We start from the raw sequence: 16,525 nt of genomic DNA, 5'->3' as shown, positions 1-16,525 counted from the left end.
TTCCAAACAAAACTCATGATGTTACATATACAAGATGAAATAATTGCTTTATTACCACATGATACGTTAAAATATATGGCCCCACCTATACAAGATTAATATCCTTTTATTTTTTAAATGCCACACATGCAATATTGATCACACATTCCCACCATATAAAGTAATGTAATTTGTTAAACCTATGATGAGACCTATTCAAACTATATCATATTTAATATATCTAATAAAGTATTATTATTTTCTTCATTCCATAATTTTAAAATAAATTTTAATTATATTTTATTTCATTCCTCCTCTAGATAAACACTAATCTTTATATACTTTTTATCAAGATATCTGAAATTGCTATAGTAACTCACAAACCTAAGATACATACAGTTTCAGGAGCGGGATTATGTTGAATTTTAAAAAGAAACCAAAAATTATTTTACAATAAAAAAATATAATAAATTTTTTTAAGGAATTAAACTAAAATTTGTATATAATTTATAAAAAAAATAAAATTTGAAAGGTTATTACTTTTCTTTAGTTACATGAGATTCTGATCTTGTATAATTCTGTTCTATTTTTTTAGAAGTTAAAATTAAAATTCACTTTAATATTTGTAAAGCATAAGTTGTTACCTAAGTAGTTTGTTTGCTGATTTCAATTTTTATTTGGCGTACATAGATGAAATTTTATGGGTTATACTATGTATATACTAAAATTAGTCACTAAAATTGATCATCAATATAAAATATATGTTAGAATATAAATACATATTGAAAATAAATTAAATTACATATATATTTATACACAAATATATTAGTAACTGATTTTGATATACAAATAACATTTCCCAAATCTTATACATGACTTAAATCTGGGGATGGTTTTATTCAAGCAAGGAGAGCAAAATGTAATGTAGCCATGTTTTGTTCCATGTTTTACCTTTCTTTTGTGCCACCCGTAGGTAAATATAATATCTTTAATATATACTATCTTGTCTTTTCTTTAAATAATTTCTCATAAGAATATATATGATTTGGCAGGGTAAATAAGAAAGAAAAGAATAATAGTAGATGGAAAGGTCATGCAAAAGATCTTTCTTTAAAAAAATATTAATGAAAACAAAAGGGTTAGACTATTTTTAGAAGAAAAATGCAATAGATCAGAGATCACTAATGTGAGTGAATTAGGATTATAGAGGATAAAGAGCTAAATTAAATTATAAAATACTAATATGCCTTAGCCAATTCTTTGCAGGGGATTTTTTCTTTCTTTCTTATGTTAAAACGGTTTTTTTTTTATTTTTTTTTATGTTAAAATGCAGATTGTGTTTTGCAGGACTATAAATTTATAGGCCCATAATTTTGTGTAACACACCATAATACTATTTTTTCTTTCATTTTTAAATTATTTTCTGAAAAAAAGAAGGGAGAGAGAAGAGCATGAAAGAAAGACCGGATAGAAAGAGTAAGAAAATAAGAGTGGATTTTTATCAGTAAAAAAATTTAGATGATGTCTAATGTTAAATTTAATTTTTTATTATTTTTCTATATTTATTTTTAGTCTTACTTATAAAATTAAATGTGAGAGATCGCATTTATTTTTTTAAATGTTAAAAAAATTGAGAAGGATCCATTTTTTCAAGAAAGCCCAAGTGCCAACGGTGAGAGAGAAGAAAGAGAAGAAAGGAGAGAGCAAAAAAGAGCAATGCTGCTGGTGGAGAGAAAGAGATAAAGAATGAAAAGAAAAAGGGTAAAATTAAAAAAAAAGGATAAAATTGTAAAAATGATATATATTTCAATCTTATAGTTTGTGTCTAAATTTATTAAAGATACACTAAATACATATTATTTATGTGAATCTGTATACTATCGTATTTTTTAAGAAACAATTATCAAATGATGAATTTATGTCATCGTCTTTATGTTCTAAACGGACACCATGTCTCAATTGCATATAAACTTTTGTTTTCTATTTGTCGATTTAGTGGGGAAAAGAGATTCAGAAATTAATATGGTTGTATATACAAAGTGGATATTTATTTAAGTAAATTAATAAATTAATCTAAATTAATATAATTTTTTTATTTTTTAGATATTTAATTTAAAACTGTATATATGTTATGTATAATTATATTATCTATAAAAAAATCAACCTCAATATATATTTACACAAAAATATATAATAACTAATTTAATAATCGAGTGTGTTGTCAGAATCTCTGATTATGTATTGCATGTATCGAACCATCGATGGAAAGATTGAGTTTGTGGTGGAAGAAGTAGGGAGTAAAGTAGACGGTGGTGCACCAGAGTGCCCCCCCTCTCTTCATCTCTTGTCCCTTCCATTACCGTAGCTTACCCAAACCCATTACTACTACCTACTTTACTACAGGTTTGCCTTCTGTAATTCTTTCCATCTACCATTATTTCTCTCTCTCTCTCTCTCTCTCTCTCTCTCTCTACATCACACCCTCGCATCTCTTCGATCTCACTTTCAAATTAGGGTTTACGCCTTCTTCCCTTCCCATTCACGGATCCCTCTTCTTCTGCGCTTTCTCTCTCCCCTCAATGTTCTGGAAGCTCGCTACTATCTCTGCCTCCTCTCCTGTTAGTTTTCCTTTCTCCTCTCTCTTTTTCACTCTTTTTTAATATTTTACTTCAATAGCTGAATTGTGCTGCATTTGAGCTTGTTTTCTCGTGCTTAAACTCTGCTTAGTTTGTTAATTTGATAGCTTGTTTCTTCGTGTTGATATTAGTGTAATGATTTTTCATTGAGGTTTGTCAATTGTAATTGTAATTGTAATTGTAGTGTAATTGCTAAGTATACCACGGCTCATGTAGAACAGTAGAACTGTAGAAGTGTCCTGCTCTGTTAGGAAAGAGGGCCTTGCTTACAAGCAATTCACGCTCCCTCGCTAATTTTTCAATTAGTATTTTATGTAATTATTGATTGCTGCTTTTTTTTTTTAAGTTTTTAGATTAATTTTGATGTTATGTCAGTGTAAAAATGTTTTTATACTGCTGGGTGATTAGTCCAACACCTCTTTGCTGATGAAATAAAATATGGTTGGATGTCTCTATAAAATTCTTACATGTATAACGCATCAAATTTAAATCACTTTCTTTTTACTATACTTCTTAGTGGGCCCTGCCCTTTTTCCGGGCGTAAAATGGAAGTGATTTTGGCGTTACATGCTGGGAAATGGGAAGCATTGTAGCTCTACTTGAAGTAAAGACATTCAAATTGTTGCAAAGTTCTGTAAAAGGAAAGACAAAAGTAATCACAGAAATGAATATTTGGATTTTTCCGGTTTATATGTTCTATGTACTGTTGTTCGATGGAAGTTTGCAGCAACCGGCTTTAGTTTTCTCGATTATCTCCTTTCTTTACATTCTCCATAATGACACAACTTTACAGTCAAATCCTTGTAACTTAATGCCTTGCAATTAATATAGAACACTTTGACACCGTTTTGATTTACGATCAAATTCTCGAAAGTTTTGCTTACTCGATTCTCTTGTTTTCTATCACTGGTGCCTGACAGGTGGAGGCAATACTAGACAAGGAGAATTTTACTTTGGAAGAGCTTCTGGATGAAGAAGAAATAATCCAAGAATGCAAGGCCTTAAACAGTCGTCTCATAAACTTGTACATTCCTGACTCCGAAGTCTGATCAACTTGAATTAGTGGAGTTTTTACTGCCATAAGATTTATTTTTGGCTCATGTTTATCTTGGTTTTCAATAGAGTCCAAAAGTTTATATCAGTGTTAATAGGAAGCTTGTATAGTTAATTACATGAAGTGCAGGCTGAATATGCAATTGATCTAACAAACGTAATAAATAACTATTTGCTTATGTGTGCATGTGTTTATTTATCTATTTCAGTCTGAGAGATAGAGCTCAGGTTGAGCAGTTGCTTCGCTACATTACTGAAGAACCACCAGAGGATGCTGAAAACAAACGGGTTTTCAAGTATGCAGCTATATGAGTAAATTTGTTTCAAAATAACTCTTTTAGCAATTTAACTTTCTTGTTTCCCCCATGTTAGCATCTGACAATTGGTTTCTAATTTAGGTTTCCATTCATTGCCTGTGAGATCTTTACATGTGAAATTGATGTCATTTTGAAGACCTTGGTGGATGAAGAAGAGGTTATATATTGCAGTTCATAATGCAATTTGATTCTTTCTTAGAAATTGCATTGCAATGCTTTGCTTGTATATATTTCCACTTACCATTCCCGATATTGCAGCTCATGGACTTATTATTCTCCTTTTTGGAACCTGATCGTCCTCATAGTACTTTACTGGCTGGGTACTTTAGTAAGGTATATATTTGACAATGTTGAAACTGTTGTTTGTGCGACATTTTAACATTAACTGTATGGTTGTATATAAACAACTTGCTCAATGCTAATTCCCACGCCATTCTACAGGTTGTTGTTTGCCTAATGACTAGGAAGACAGTGCCTCTTATGAATTATGTTCAAGTAAGTAAACTGATTGACTTTTGTAGTAGACCTTGCTAGTTTAATTTTTTGATAATATTCAACTTTTTTAGGAAACCACAAATCATTAGTGGGAATAAAAGTCCTTTTTCTTGTTATTTTGTATTAAGCACCTTTTCTGAAGCAACTTTTGGACTGTACACACCGCATAAGCTGTGTGGTATGTGGTCTCCTTATGAAATAATCTTCTCATGGATCAACATAATCTTTGCAGGCTCATCAGCATGTTTTTCGCCAACTGGTTGATTTGATAGGAATTACATCCATTATGGAGGTGAACTTCTACCTAGTAGTTATAATGAAGTGAGATCATGCAAATTTGTTAGAATGAATTCTGAGATAAGTTCTTTGCACAGGTTTTGATTCGATTAGTAGGTTCTGATGACCATGCATATCCCAATTTCATAAATGTGGTGCAATGGTTGGCTGAAAGCAACCTGCTGGAGATGATTGTTGATAAATTAAGTCCATCTGTAAGAGAAGCATCTATATTATGTTTATAGTCCTTAAAAGCGGGATTTTTGACCAGCAATATGTTCTGTATTCACCTATCTCTGCCAAACATTGTAATTCCCCCCTTGTTCCATAGGAGGGTATTTAATTCATGTTTTGGTCTTAAACTTACCCAAGCCCTTCTGCTCTGCCCATTTTAATTGATTCCAGGCTTTCTCCTTGAGCTTGAAGCCACACTCATGAATTGAATTTAGGCTTCTTAGGTTGAGCCTTGAGTGCTGGGCACTGGCTAGGTGAAGGAATTTGTCCACTCAGCAACACAATTTTGTTAGTGATGCTTTTACTACTAATGCTTGGTCGTAGTGTTTTGTATTTTCCGCATAGACTTGCATAAATAGATCTTCGGGCTAGAAGCAGAACAAAGACTGGAAGAAAATGAACCCTTCTTGGAAATTGATATATCCCGTTTAATTTTAATTAGGTGTTCAAATTATATAGGCTCTTACTTTGTTGTCTTCGGTTTTACATTATCTTACAACTTTTTTCTTTTCTTGGAACCAGAGTCCTCCTGAAGTTCATGCCAATGTAGCTGAAACATTATGTACAATAACTAGAATTGCATCTTCTACTTTAGCGGTCAAACTTTCAAGTCCAAGGTTTGAATTGCAAGTTTTTACCTTTTCTTTAAATATATAACCAAAAATTCATTAGTAACTTTTTTAATACTGTGCAGTTTTATCACAAAAATTTTGGATTATGCATTGGAAGATTCACAATCGAAGTCCAGCCTTATCTACTCACTCTCAGTGTGTATTTCTTTGTTGGATCCCAAAAGATCAGTTGTGTCATTTCCACTATTTCATTCGTTCAGAAGTCAAAACATGTATGAGCCACCAATTCCTATAAACCCGGATACTATTGGCGCTATGCTCCCTAAACTTGGTAAGCATTGTCAATTTGACATGGGAACAAGCATTTTATATGTTTGATATTAGAGTTTTCCATTTAAAGAATATATATTTAAATTTGCAGGATATTACATCATCATTGCTATAATTAGGGTTTGATAGGTGCTAACTTGAGGCCTCTAACTGTTGAAATTGAATCAATAATTATACTAGAAGAAAGGTTTTGGAAAATTGCCAATGAAATGGACTTCATCAATAATTTAACTTCTATTTTTATTCATAAATGAGTTTTACCCTTCTTTCCCCTGTTTGATAAACATTTGTTTGAGCAGCCTTGTGACATCATTAATATGTATATCTTTTCGACAGGTGACTTGCTTGTGATTTTGAATGTGTCATCTGATCAGAAGGTATTGCCTACAACATATGGTGAATTGAGACCTCCACTTGGGAAGCATCGATTAAAGGTTAGTTGTTGATATGTATGGGTGTCACCATCTCCTTGAAATAGTTTTAGTGTGTTTATCAATTGAGGCCGAATTTTTGTATACTGTGCACTTGGAAATGGGTGGAAATGTGTTAGGCTAGTCCAAGTTTTAGCTTAAACATGATTGACCAGCATTTCAGATATGCAGCCCAAGCTTGGGCCTATTACCTGACAGACTATTTTGTAAAGTGTTGTTTGCCAACTAAAGAAGTCTAGCTTTGCTCAAAAGCTTAATTTTAGTGCTTAGTTGATAATAATGCTTCTAAATGATTTAAATAATTATGACGACAACAAGAAGGCTGGGTTAGGCTAGGCCAAAAGCCGAATGGGCTTACGTGGCATATGTCAACCTCTACATGAAAAATGCTTATATTCATGGTTTTCCAAATGTTGCCTTCAAATATGTTTTATTGTCTGACCAAGCTTTATTTTTTTCTTTTGGCCAGATTGTGGAGTTTATTGCTGTACTTCTGAAAACTGGAAATGATGTGGCAGAAAAAGAGCTGGTCAAATCAGGAACCATTCAACGAGTTATTAATCTTTTCTTTGAGTAAGAAACTCCTTTTCAATTTGGAAGAATTAGTTGTCTTGAGAAACCTTGATCTATTCTGTTTAAATATTCTTATATCTTTTGTGATGCATTTTCTATGAATACAGGTACCCATACAATAATGCATTACACCATCAAGTAGAAAGTATCATATTATCATGTTTGGAGAGCAAAACTGATGCTATTACTGATCATCTTCTTCGAGAGTGTGATTTAATTGGAAGGTTTCTACAAGCAGACAAACAACGTATTCTGTCTGCTGAAAGCAATCTGGTACATGGATGCTTCAACTCATAGATAAGATAACATGTAACTTTTCAGATGTTTTAATTATTGAGTCACATTACTTTAGAACCTTTTTCTAAGTAAGAATTCAGTTATCTTGATTTTCTTTGTGTACTATCGAATTAAAAGGAATAGAAAGATGCACATGGGCTCAAGTGATATCTCCTATATACGGAAAATTATACATCTTAATAATTTTGATTAGTCTATACGAATGCCTTTCAACTAAATCATGTGTGATCTTTCAGCCAACAGTACCTGCCGCAGGAAAACGTGCACCACGGGTAGGAAATATTGGACATATTACTAGAATTGTCAATAAGCTTGTTCACTTGGCACATAACCGAGGCCAACTACTGACATTTCTTCAGGTTAGTTGCTAGTAACTTGCTTCCATATACAAGGTTCTTGGTTTTTCTACTTGTATACATGTTTCAACGATCTGTGATACTTCCCTGAATGCATGCCCTTGAAAAAATTTCTTAAAAACTCAACATTGAAGTTTTGGTGTCTCATTAACAGTCTTTCATGGAAATAGAAAATTTAATTTGGCATGGAGGATACAAGTCTTTGATGTGCCTTGCTTTACAATTGTTATTGATTTTGCATAGAAAATGTGTTTTGACTAATTGGTATACTTCGTTTCTTTATATTACATATGATATTAAATATAATAATAGTAGGTTCCTAAATCCAACCTATGTGAAACAAGAACCAATAGCTGAGGTATCTGTAACGTACACTTGATTTAAATGTGCTTAATTCTAACAAAAGTTACTTGAGCTACAATTACATCAACTTAAGTAGACTTAAGACTCCAGTGCAAGGTCCTTTCTTTAAATACTGCTGATGTTTTGTTTGTGCTCCTCTTTGTAACGTGAAATTTCTTCTCCTAGGACTTACTTATCTGATTTTCCCATGTTCAAAACCATGGGGTTGAACTTAATAAAATTCATGTTGGATGGACTTTATTAATACCACTGTTTCATTTGTTTAACATCTGCAGCAAAACAGTGAGTGGAATGAGTGGCAAACTACAGCTCTTCAGGAGCGTAACATGGTTGAGAATGTTCACCGTTGGGCTTGTGGGTAAGCTTTCTGATCTCAAGAATCAGCCCCAAATGTGTAGTGAAAGTGTTGTTGGGAGGATGAAGATGCTCTTGTTTATAAGATGCTCATAGTTTGGGTGCTAATTCTGGTTGTAGTAACATGAGGCGCTGGCCATGTATTTTAATGGGCAGTCCTTTAACACAGCCAGAGATTACCTCCAGCTGTAGGGATTATGTGTATGATAGTAAAATATTGGAGTGGAATTTGAGTCCCTTGACATTTTGATTGAGCTTCTTTTTTTTTTTACGTGCAGACGACCAACTGCATTGCAAGATAAGATGAGGGATAGTGATGATGATGACCTTCATGACAGAGACTATGATGTTGCAGCTCTAGCAAATAATTTGAGCGAGACTTTAAGATACAAAATATATGGAAATGATGATAATGAAGAGGTTTGTACATACTGGCCACCACTTGTTCTCTCCCTGCTTATAGTTTTTGGTTTTTGCCAGGTTTGTCTTTTGTGTAGTTACTGCAGCCTAAATGCTGGATTCACTTTGATGATCTTGGTTGCAGGAACGTGGAAATCTTGATCGGGATGATGAGGTAATAGTTCTATTTATAATAGTAACTGAAGTTATTTTATTTGGTTTTCAGGGGATTTGAGAACCACTTTTTGCTATTTATTCTGATCTCATTTGGAATCTGGGCAACGCACCTGTGCTCAATCTGGCCCTTCCATTTATAGAGTTGTGAAACAAAAGTTGATGTGTGGTGCCTCTAATTTTTAGTTTTACTTTTTGAGCATTAGTCACCTGACGTCTCTGGTGCCTGTTATCACTGACTGTTACTTTGTGGTATACATCAAGCAAAACATATAGCAATCTTTTAGTCCTTGTTAACGATTAGATAATAAAGTTCTCTTGTATCAAATGCAGGATGTTTACTTTGATGATGATTCTGCTGAAGTAGTCATATCATCCCTTAGACTAGGTGATGATCAAGGGAGGTGAGAATTTTCTGTCAACTAGCTACCTCGAGGAACCTGATTCTGTGGATTTTTCAAGCTGGGTGTTTTTATTTCCATTCAAATTAATGTTCATACAGTCATACATATGCTGATCTCAACCTTCGCAATGAATAACAGACCCGTTATGCTCCCCATACATATATACATTCATATATGTGTGTGTTGTTTTGCATAATTATGTATTGTCCTGTTACTATGACCGGCATACATATTTATAGGTTGTCCAGTATGCTTCATCTTTCATTTTCCAAGTGGTATGCATTCTTCATGTCTATCTATCGTCTGTGCATTGTACTGGATTTACATGGTTGTATTAACTTCTTTATGCTTTTATATGGGTATTGTGCCGTGATTTGTGGTTACCAGCTCTTGAAACAAAGAAAAAGTTGGTTAGGATACATTGCCTCATGATTGATGCATTACTACTAAAATTGCCAGCCGACCTAGGATGTCAGGTGTTTTTCTTTCATTATTCTTCTAAATGATAGAATCATGATAGAGTCATATCATGTCAAAGAGTATCAAATATGATCTCTTAAGAGTAGCATTTATATTTATCCTTATTACTATTAGGGTTTTACTGTTGTTATGAATAGATGATAGTATTCCTCTCATGACACATCACATAAGAGTAATATATTCTCTCTCATTTGCCAGGTTACTATTTGATCTATTATTTTCCTGGTTAATCATGGATTTTAAGAAAATATTTGAGTAAACATTCTTTTTTTCTTTTAATGCAGTAATCTGTTTACAAACTCAAACTGGTTTGCTTTCCAAGATGATCAAATTGGCAATGCACCTGGGGCCACATCATCCTCAGAGATGATGGATAAGGTAAAACTGAATGAAGCTGCTAATGGTGGTAGCAACAGTAGTGACGATGAGGTAGTTGTTGGAGTAGATGAATTGACAGACAGCAAAAATACTAGTATTGCAGCCAACTCAAGGACAAACTTCTTTAGTGGTTTAGCTGGTAGCAATGCCATGAATGGGGATGTTTTAGACTTCGAAAGTGTGAAAGCAAGCGGTTCAAACGATATGGAATTCTTCAGGTTTGATGCACCTGAGAATGAAGACTTATTTGGGGACAGGCCTTTACCTGATTGGGTGGGATGGGGAGAACCTGCCTCAAGCACAAACCCCTTTGTGGATCATGACGAGTCGGATGGTTCTACCAAGCCTCAAGTAGGCAGCCCTAATGCAAGTTCTCCTACAAAAGGCGAATCAAGCCCATCAAATGGATCACCATCAAGTAGAGATTCTGGGGAGGGGGGTAGTCCAAAACCAGTCGCGGTACCCTCTCTATTTGAAGAGGATGTTGAATTTGTAGGTGTAGAATTAGAAGGTACTGAAAAGGCAATGGAACAGGCTCTTAAAGAAGGGATAGTTGGGGAAGCAGGACCTTTGAAAAGGAACATAGTCCCAAAAGTGCCAGAGAAGGAAAGTTCTGAAGAAGGCAATCCTGGTATGAAGGAATTCAATGATGCAAATTACTGGAGGGTTGACCAAGAAGTTGCTGTTCTGGAGTGATGCACATTGCAGTGATTGATTTTTGTGTATCTTGCTTTCCATTGTTTGTATGAAAAAGAATTGGACCAACAGAATCGGATGCAGCCCCATTCTCAGTTCTCAAAGGCCCAAGTCACAAATTGATGTACAGTATATTTTTGTTTCACTTTTTGTCTATGTTGTTTTTCCTTATCGGACATTTTAAGCTTGTTTATTATTTACAGTTTTGCTTCTAAGGGAATTCGTGCATTAATTGAATATTTATTCTTGCCATAAACTTTGCTTCTCTTCGAAGTTGAAGTTAATTTGCCTTAGTTACTTGTGTTGCTGTAACAAAGCTTGATGGATAGGGTGCTTACTCCTTTAATGCGAGTTGAACCAACTTTGTTTTTTGTCAGTACTAATTGTCAACATACTATAATATTATTGGAGATTTTAATACCGGTAGAAAATTTTCCTTGATCAATTGTAATTTTCCAATTAATTCCACACCACGACTGAAAGCTATTTCCAATAATTCAGCAATTCCAGGAGAAACAACACACTTCATTTTCTTTAAACTTGAAAATTAAGTTGCATTACCATATGTCAATGTTGCTAATGGCAACACATTTGACTAAGAAAACTTCAATCAGTTTTTTTAACTGTTTGATTAAACAGGCAATGAGTGAGTGATAATTATGGTGTCTGGATTATGATATCATTCCGCACTCAGATTCTTCACGTCACTTCACTTGGGAGATAATTAATTAATAATTATGCTAAGATTGCCATAATGTTCCACTATAATTGCTCTATAGTATAGAGGTAAAAAAAAAAAACTAAAAATCACCTCATTTGTCCCCATTTGGTAACTTGAATAGTTTTTCACATTTAAGTAGTAGATCATAATTTCTTATTTTCTTACTTTGTAATTTTGCTACACCTTAGAGTAATGGTTATAGGAGAAACATAAGGACGTATAGTTATTTATCAAAATTATCCTTATTTTTGCCCTCTAAGTAAATATACATTTGGTGTAAAACAGTGACAACCATTGTTAAACATAAGCAAATGTTTATTAGTGTGAAAATAGACTATACTCGTACCTAATAAATCTAAGCTAAAAGCGAGTTTATAAGTCAGGAGCGAAACTAGATGAAATATTAGAGAGGGACAAAAAATATTTACAAAATAAAATAAGACTAAAATAAAATTTTAAGAGGGGCTAAATTAAAATTTACATATAATTTACATGTAAAAAATTAAAATTATGGGGACATTGCCCCTTTTCTGTGTATGTAGCTCCGCCCCTGTTATAAGTGATAGCAATATAAACCTTATTATTATAAGCAAAAGCTTATTATTTTTTAACTATAATAACTTTATTAATTTGACTTTAAATATCAAATATTAAATAATATAAACAGTTATTTCATATCTATTTTGTAATTATATTACTTAAAATTTAAAAATAACATGTTTTCACATATTTCAGACATAATTGATTACCTTATTAATATTACTTTTCAATATCCAAATATACATTAATTATCACATAATTGATTATTTTAAAAAATAATTATATAAAAAAATTATTTAAATAAATGTAATTTTTGAACATTCCAAATACACTTTGAATCTCATTATTATTTCATTAATTTAATAATATTAATATTGAATTTATACAGCATGTGCAATAGCACTTTCCACGTAACAGGAGTAGTAGATGCATATGCACAGCTATATGTATCCCAGAATTTATTAAATTCTGAATTTTGTTTGACTAATTATATGTATGGAATATTAGTAATAACAGAGAAAGTAAAAAGGTTATTAGTCCTTAATTAGGCAAGCATATTGGGGTGAAAAGCACAGTGGTTGGTGAGGGTAATGAAGTGGAATCTTAGCATATCTATGTCTGATCTCTTGTGAAGAAGCAACATCTTCTTTCATTCAATTATTACATCAGTCCCCACTCCTATAACCCTATATCACCTCACCACCACACCCAAACCAAATTTGCCAACTAATTATTAACATTGCTTCACCGTCAAAATCACATGTATATATATAATTTGATTTTGATATACTTTTAAAGAGTTTTAAATAATTGTTTAATTAGATTTATGTGTTTAGATAATTTTTTAAGTAATAAAATATAATATTGATGGCGAAAAAAATTCATAACAATTAAACTAATATAACAATAGAATCGTATAAGCAAAATTGCGATTAAACTTTTCGTAAGTTTCTTCGTTCGTCTCATGACAAAATAACGCTGTAGAGGGTGAGAACCTAACTACACGATCTCACTACACAATTTTAAAATTGTCATGAGAAGATATTTAATAAGAAAATCGTTTTTAAGTTCAGTGATTACCGTTGTCTTATGAATCTTTTTAAAAATTAGTTATTTTTATTGGAGTTTAGCTAATATGTATTTTAAGAGCCTCTGATAAATTTATCATGAATAGAAAGGATTAAATATTTTTATTTAATAAAATAATTATTTTTTATTTTAAATTCTAAACATTTTTATCTTTTCAAGACTTTAAAATTTAAGATTTATAATTTAATCCGCGCATTTAATTTTTCTAGTGCTTGAAGCCAATATGATTAATTAATAGTATCATATCTTTTGGTTGAACTTGACCTGAATGTTGAAAAATTGATTAAAAATTGATTCAGCAAATCTCAAAATGGCATAAAAATTGGATAAAATAAAAAATAAAAAATAAAAATAAGGGCGTTACCATCAAAACGGCGACAGAGTTGGAGAGCTGTTGCTGCTGCACGTGCATTTAGAACAGTCAAAATTTAGATTTGTACTTCAACTCCTCCTTAATCAACCTTAAATTTTATAATGTTTTATGTTTGGATCCACAATATATATGAATCCATATAATTTTTACTTTTTTAATTTTATTCATCTCATCCAATAACAAATTATTTTACTTTATCTTTTGAAAACTGAAACATATATAGAATATCCAAATTCTTATTAGCAATCAATAATATATTGTACATTACTACTAATAAATATTTTAACCAAAATCTTGTAACAATTTCTCCTGAATAAATTAATATTAATGTTAATGTCTTTGGAAAGATGTACATATTGGTCTGGTCCAGTCCCACGTGTGACGTGTGGTGAGGACTTTATTAATTATAATAAGAAGAGTGATAATGAGGTGGTTTTGGATAATTTAATTAATTTAGGTGCATTGAAAAGGAACCTGTCTATGCTTAGTGTATAACGCCTCTCACATCACATTCAATTTTTTTCCTTTTTCTCAATATCTCTCAATTCCACGTATCAAAAAGATCAAAACTTTTTTAAAAATTTATTATTAATTAATAAATTATTGTATACACAAAATAAAATTTAAAATTTTTTAATATTTATTTAAATAAATTAATAAATTAACTACTAAACTAATTAATTAAAATATTTCATTAATAATAATATTAATACGCGCCTTAAAATACATGTTAGATAAACTTTTTATTTTAAATATACATATTAATGTTATTAATTAAAAAATTTGTATAAAAAATATAAAATATAAATTTTTTAAATTTATTTATTGTTTATTTGTTTCGCAGAAGTTGAATTCCAATTAGAAACTAAATTGAGTGAGACCAAACCCTCAAATTGCTGAGACATTTAATAGCCACAATTAGTATTCGTATTTTCTGGACCTCAAATCAAACGCCCTCAAAGTTAGATATAAAATACTAATCCTCTCTCCATGTCATAATAGTAATAGTAATCTATTTCTTTTAAAAAAAATTATACTATTTTAGGTTCAAATAATTAAGTTTTTGGTTTTTATAAACTATTTTTCTTTAGTTTTCCATTTAATAATATTAAAAAATATTTAATCTCTATCATTAGTTTATTTCATTAAGTGATGTCGCCACATGTTAAATTGTATATTTTTTATTTGAATTTTTATAGGATCATTTAGTTAATTATTTAGAAAGTAATGCAAAAAATTAAAACAAAAGTTGATCTTTAAACTTTTTGTTTCAAATTCTTTTGTCTATTAAATAAAAAAAGAAAAATATCTTCACTTAGTATAAAGTCACCAAATTCTAAAAATAAGAGAGTTTAACTTTTTAATCAAATTTACCCAAAAAAATACATTAAGAGCTTATTTTAATTTGTTTAATATTTATTTTTTTGTCACATTTTATTATTTTAATATTCTAAAAATATTTATATCAACATCTAAATCATTTGAAAGCATTTTCCATAGTTTAGTCCTCTCATTCTTATGAATTGATCATTTATATTATAGGAAGAGTTTGAAGTGTACCGAAAACAGCAGTATCTCAGTCGTTTTACCTGTTGATCTAAATTATAAAATATATATATAATATATATTAATTGAAATTAACGGTTAAAATAACTGGAACACCGGTATTATCGATACCCTTAAAATTTTTCTTATATTATGTGATCTATAATCTACAAACTCCCTCTCTCTTCCTGGTTCTGTGTTTCATGCATTTGGTAGGACCATAAATGGTAAAAAATGTCATTTACTAATAGTAAATTATTTCAGAAAGCCTCTGCAAATATTCAACTGTTTTTCTTCCATAGAGGATGCAGAAATTGTTTCCTATTCATTAAGCAATCTTATATATTTATAGAGGGAGAAAAAAATTAAAACAGAAATTTGAAAATCAAAAGAAGTAATAAGAAATATTGAAAATTATAGTACACCTGCCATTAAATGAATGTGAATCTTTAATTATGAAAGAAGAAGTTGCTACCATTCCTTAAATTAAAGCCAACTAACACAAGGATGGAAACTTAACATCTACACTATTGTAAAATGAAAAAAAAAATTATAAAAGTTTTTAAGAATCAAATCATATATGTTCACTCTTTAATTAGTATATATAATGGAGTATATAATAATTGCATGTTATAAGTGTATAATAACAACAATAAAGACAGGCTTTTAAAGACTATACTATATCAAAATTAAATAAAAAGAACTAGGGTACTTCTAGTCTAGGGCATGTTCTTTTTTAATTTTTTCTCTCATAAGGGCCTACATATAATCTAGGATTATAACTGTTGAAATAGCTCTTTCTAGCACAAAGATGCTTCTACTAGTTGCTAGCCTTTTGTTTTAAATTAAATATTTTAGAGAAAAGGACAAATCTAATCTATCTTTTGACTTTTTAGTCAGCAAATATTTAAATTATTGAAAATTTAAAAATATATTTAAGTTATTGATCTTTTTAAAATTTGGACATATCGATTCTTGAGTTTAATTTATCCAATTTTAAAAACTCGCTCACATGTGCATCCGTATCAATTAGATCAGTATAATGGGAGTCACATTTGATTTTTTCGTTGAATCTGACAAACCCAAGTGAATATGAGAAATCGATATGTCCAAATTTTGAAAAGGTCATAAACTTAAATATATTTTCAAATCTTCAAAAACTAAAATATTTGCAGATCAAAAAGTCAAGGATCTATTTACCCTTTTTTTCCATATTTTATTAGGCCAATGTCAAAGAATTAACTGTTGATATAGAGTGTAATATATACTCTCATCCATTTTTAAAAAGGTAGTACCATTATTATGTAAATATTGTTAAAATAAAAAATATATATTTTTATATTTTAATAATATTTTTAAAAAAAGAATGTTAAATAATAAAAATATATTATTTTAATTTTAATAATATTTTAAAAAAATATTATTATTATAATTACTATAATATAAATATACTAAAATGA

General features: G+C 30.7%; 1 protein-coding gene across 1 annotated transcript; it reads left to right on the top strand.

Annotated features, from left to right (window-relative positions):
• The first annotated feature begins 2,413 nt into the window (after nt 1–2,413).
• LOC107476965 (uncharacterized) lies at nt 2,414–11,053 on the top strand. Its single transcript, XM_016096916.3, has 19 exons — nt 2,414–2,597; nt 3,536–3,639; nt 3,878–3,964; nt 4,067–4,142; nt 4,244–4,318; nt 4,427–4,480; nt 4,713–4,772; nt 4,855–4,971; nt 5,513–5,607; nt 5,685–5,893; nt 6,229–6,326; nt 6,793–6,896; nt 7,004–7,169; nt 7,430–7,552; nt 8,188–8,270; nt 8,545–8,686; nt 8,811–8,840; nt 9,173–9,243; nt 10,008–11,053. The coding sequence occupies exons 1-19, from the start codon at nt 2,559–2,561 to the stop codon at nt 10,795–10,797; spliced, it is 2,523 nt and encodes an 840-aa protein (XP_015952402.1). The 5' UTR covers nt 2,414–2,558; the 3' UTR covers nt 10,798–11,053.
• The last annotated feature ends 5,472 nt before the right edge of the window (nt 11,054–16,525 follow it).

This window comes from Arachis duranensis, chromosome 3 (assembly GCF_000817695.3).
Source record: "Arachis duranensis cultivar V14167 chromosome 3, aradu.V14167.gnm2.J7QH, whole genome shotgun sequence".
NCBI lineage: Eukaryota > Viridiplantae > Streptophyta > Magnoliopsida > Fabales > Fabaceae > Arachis > Arachis duranensis.
The sequence above is the reverse complement of the archived record's forward strand: the minus strand, read 5'-3'. Positions and strand labels throughout refer to the sequence as shown.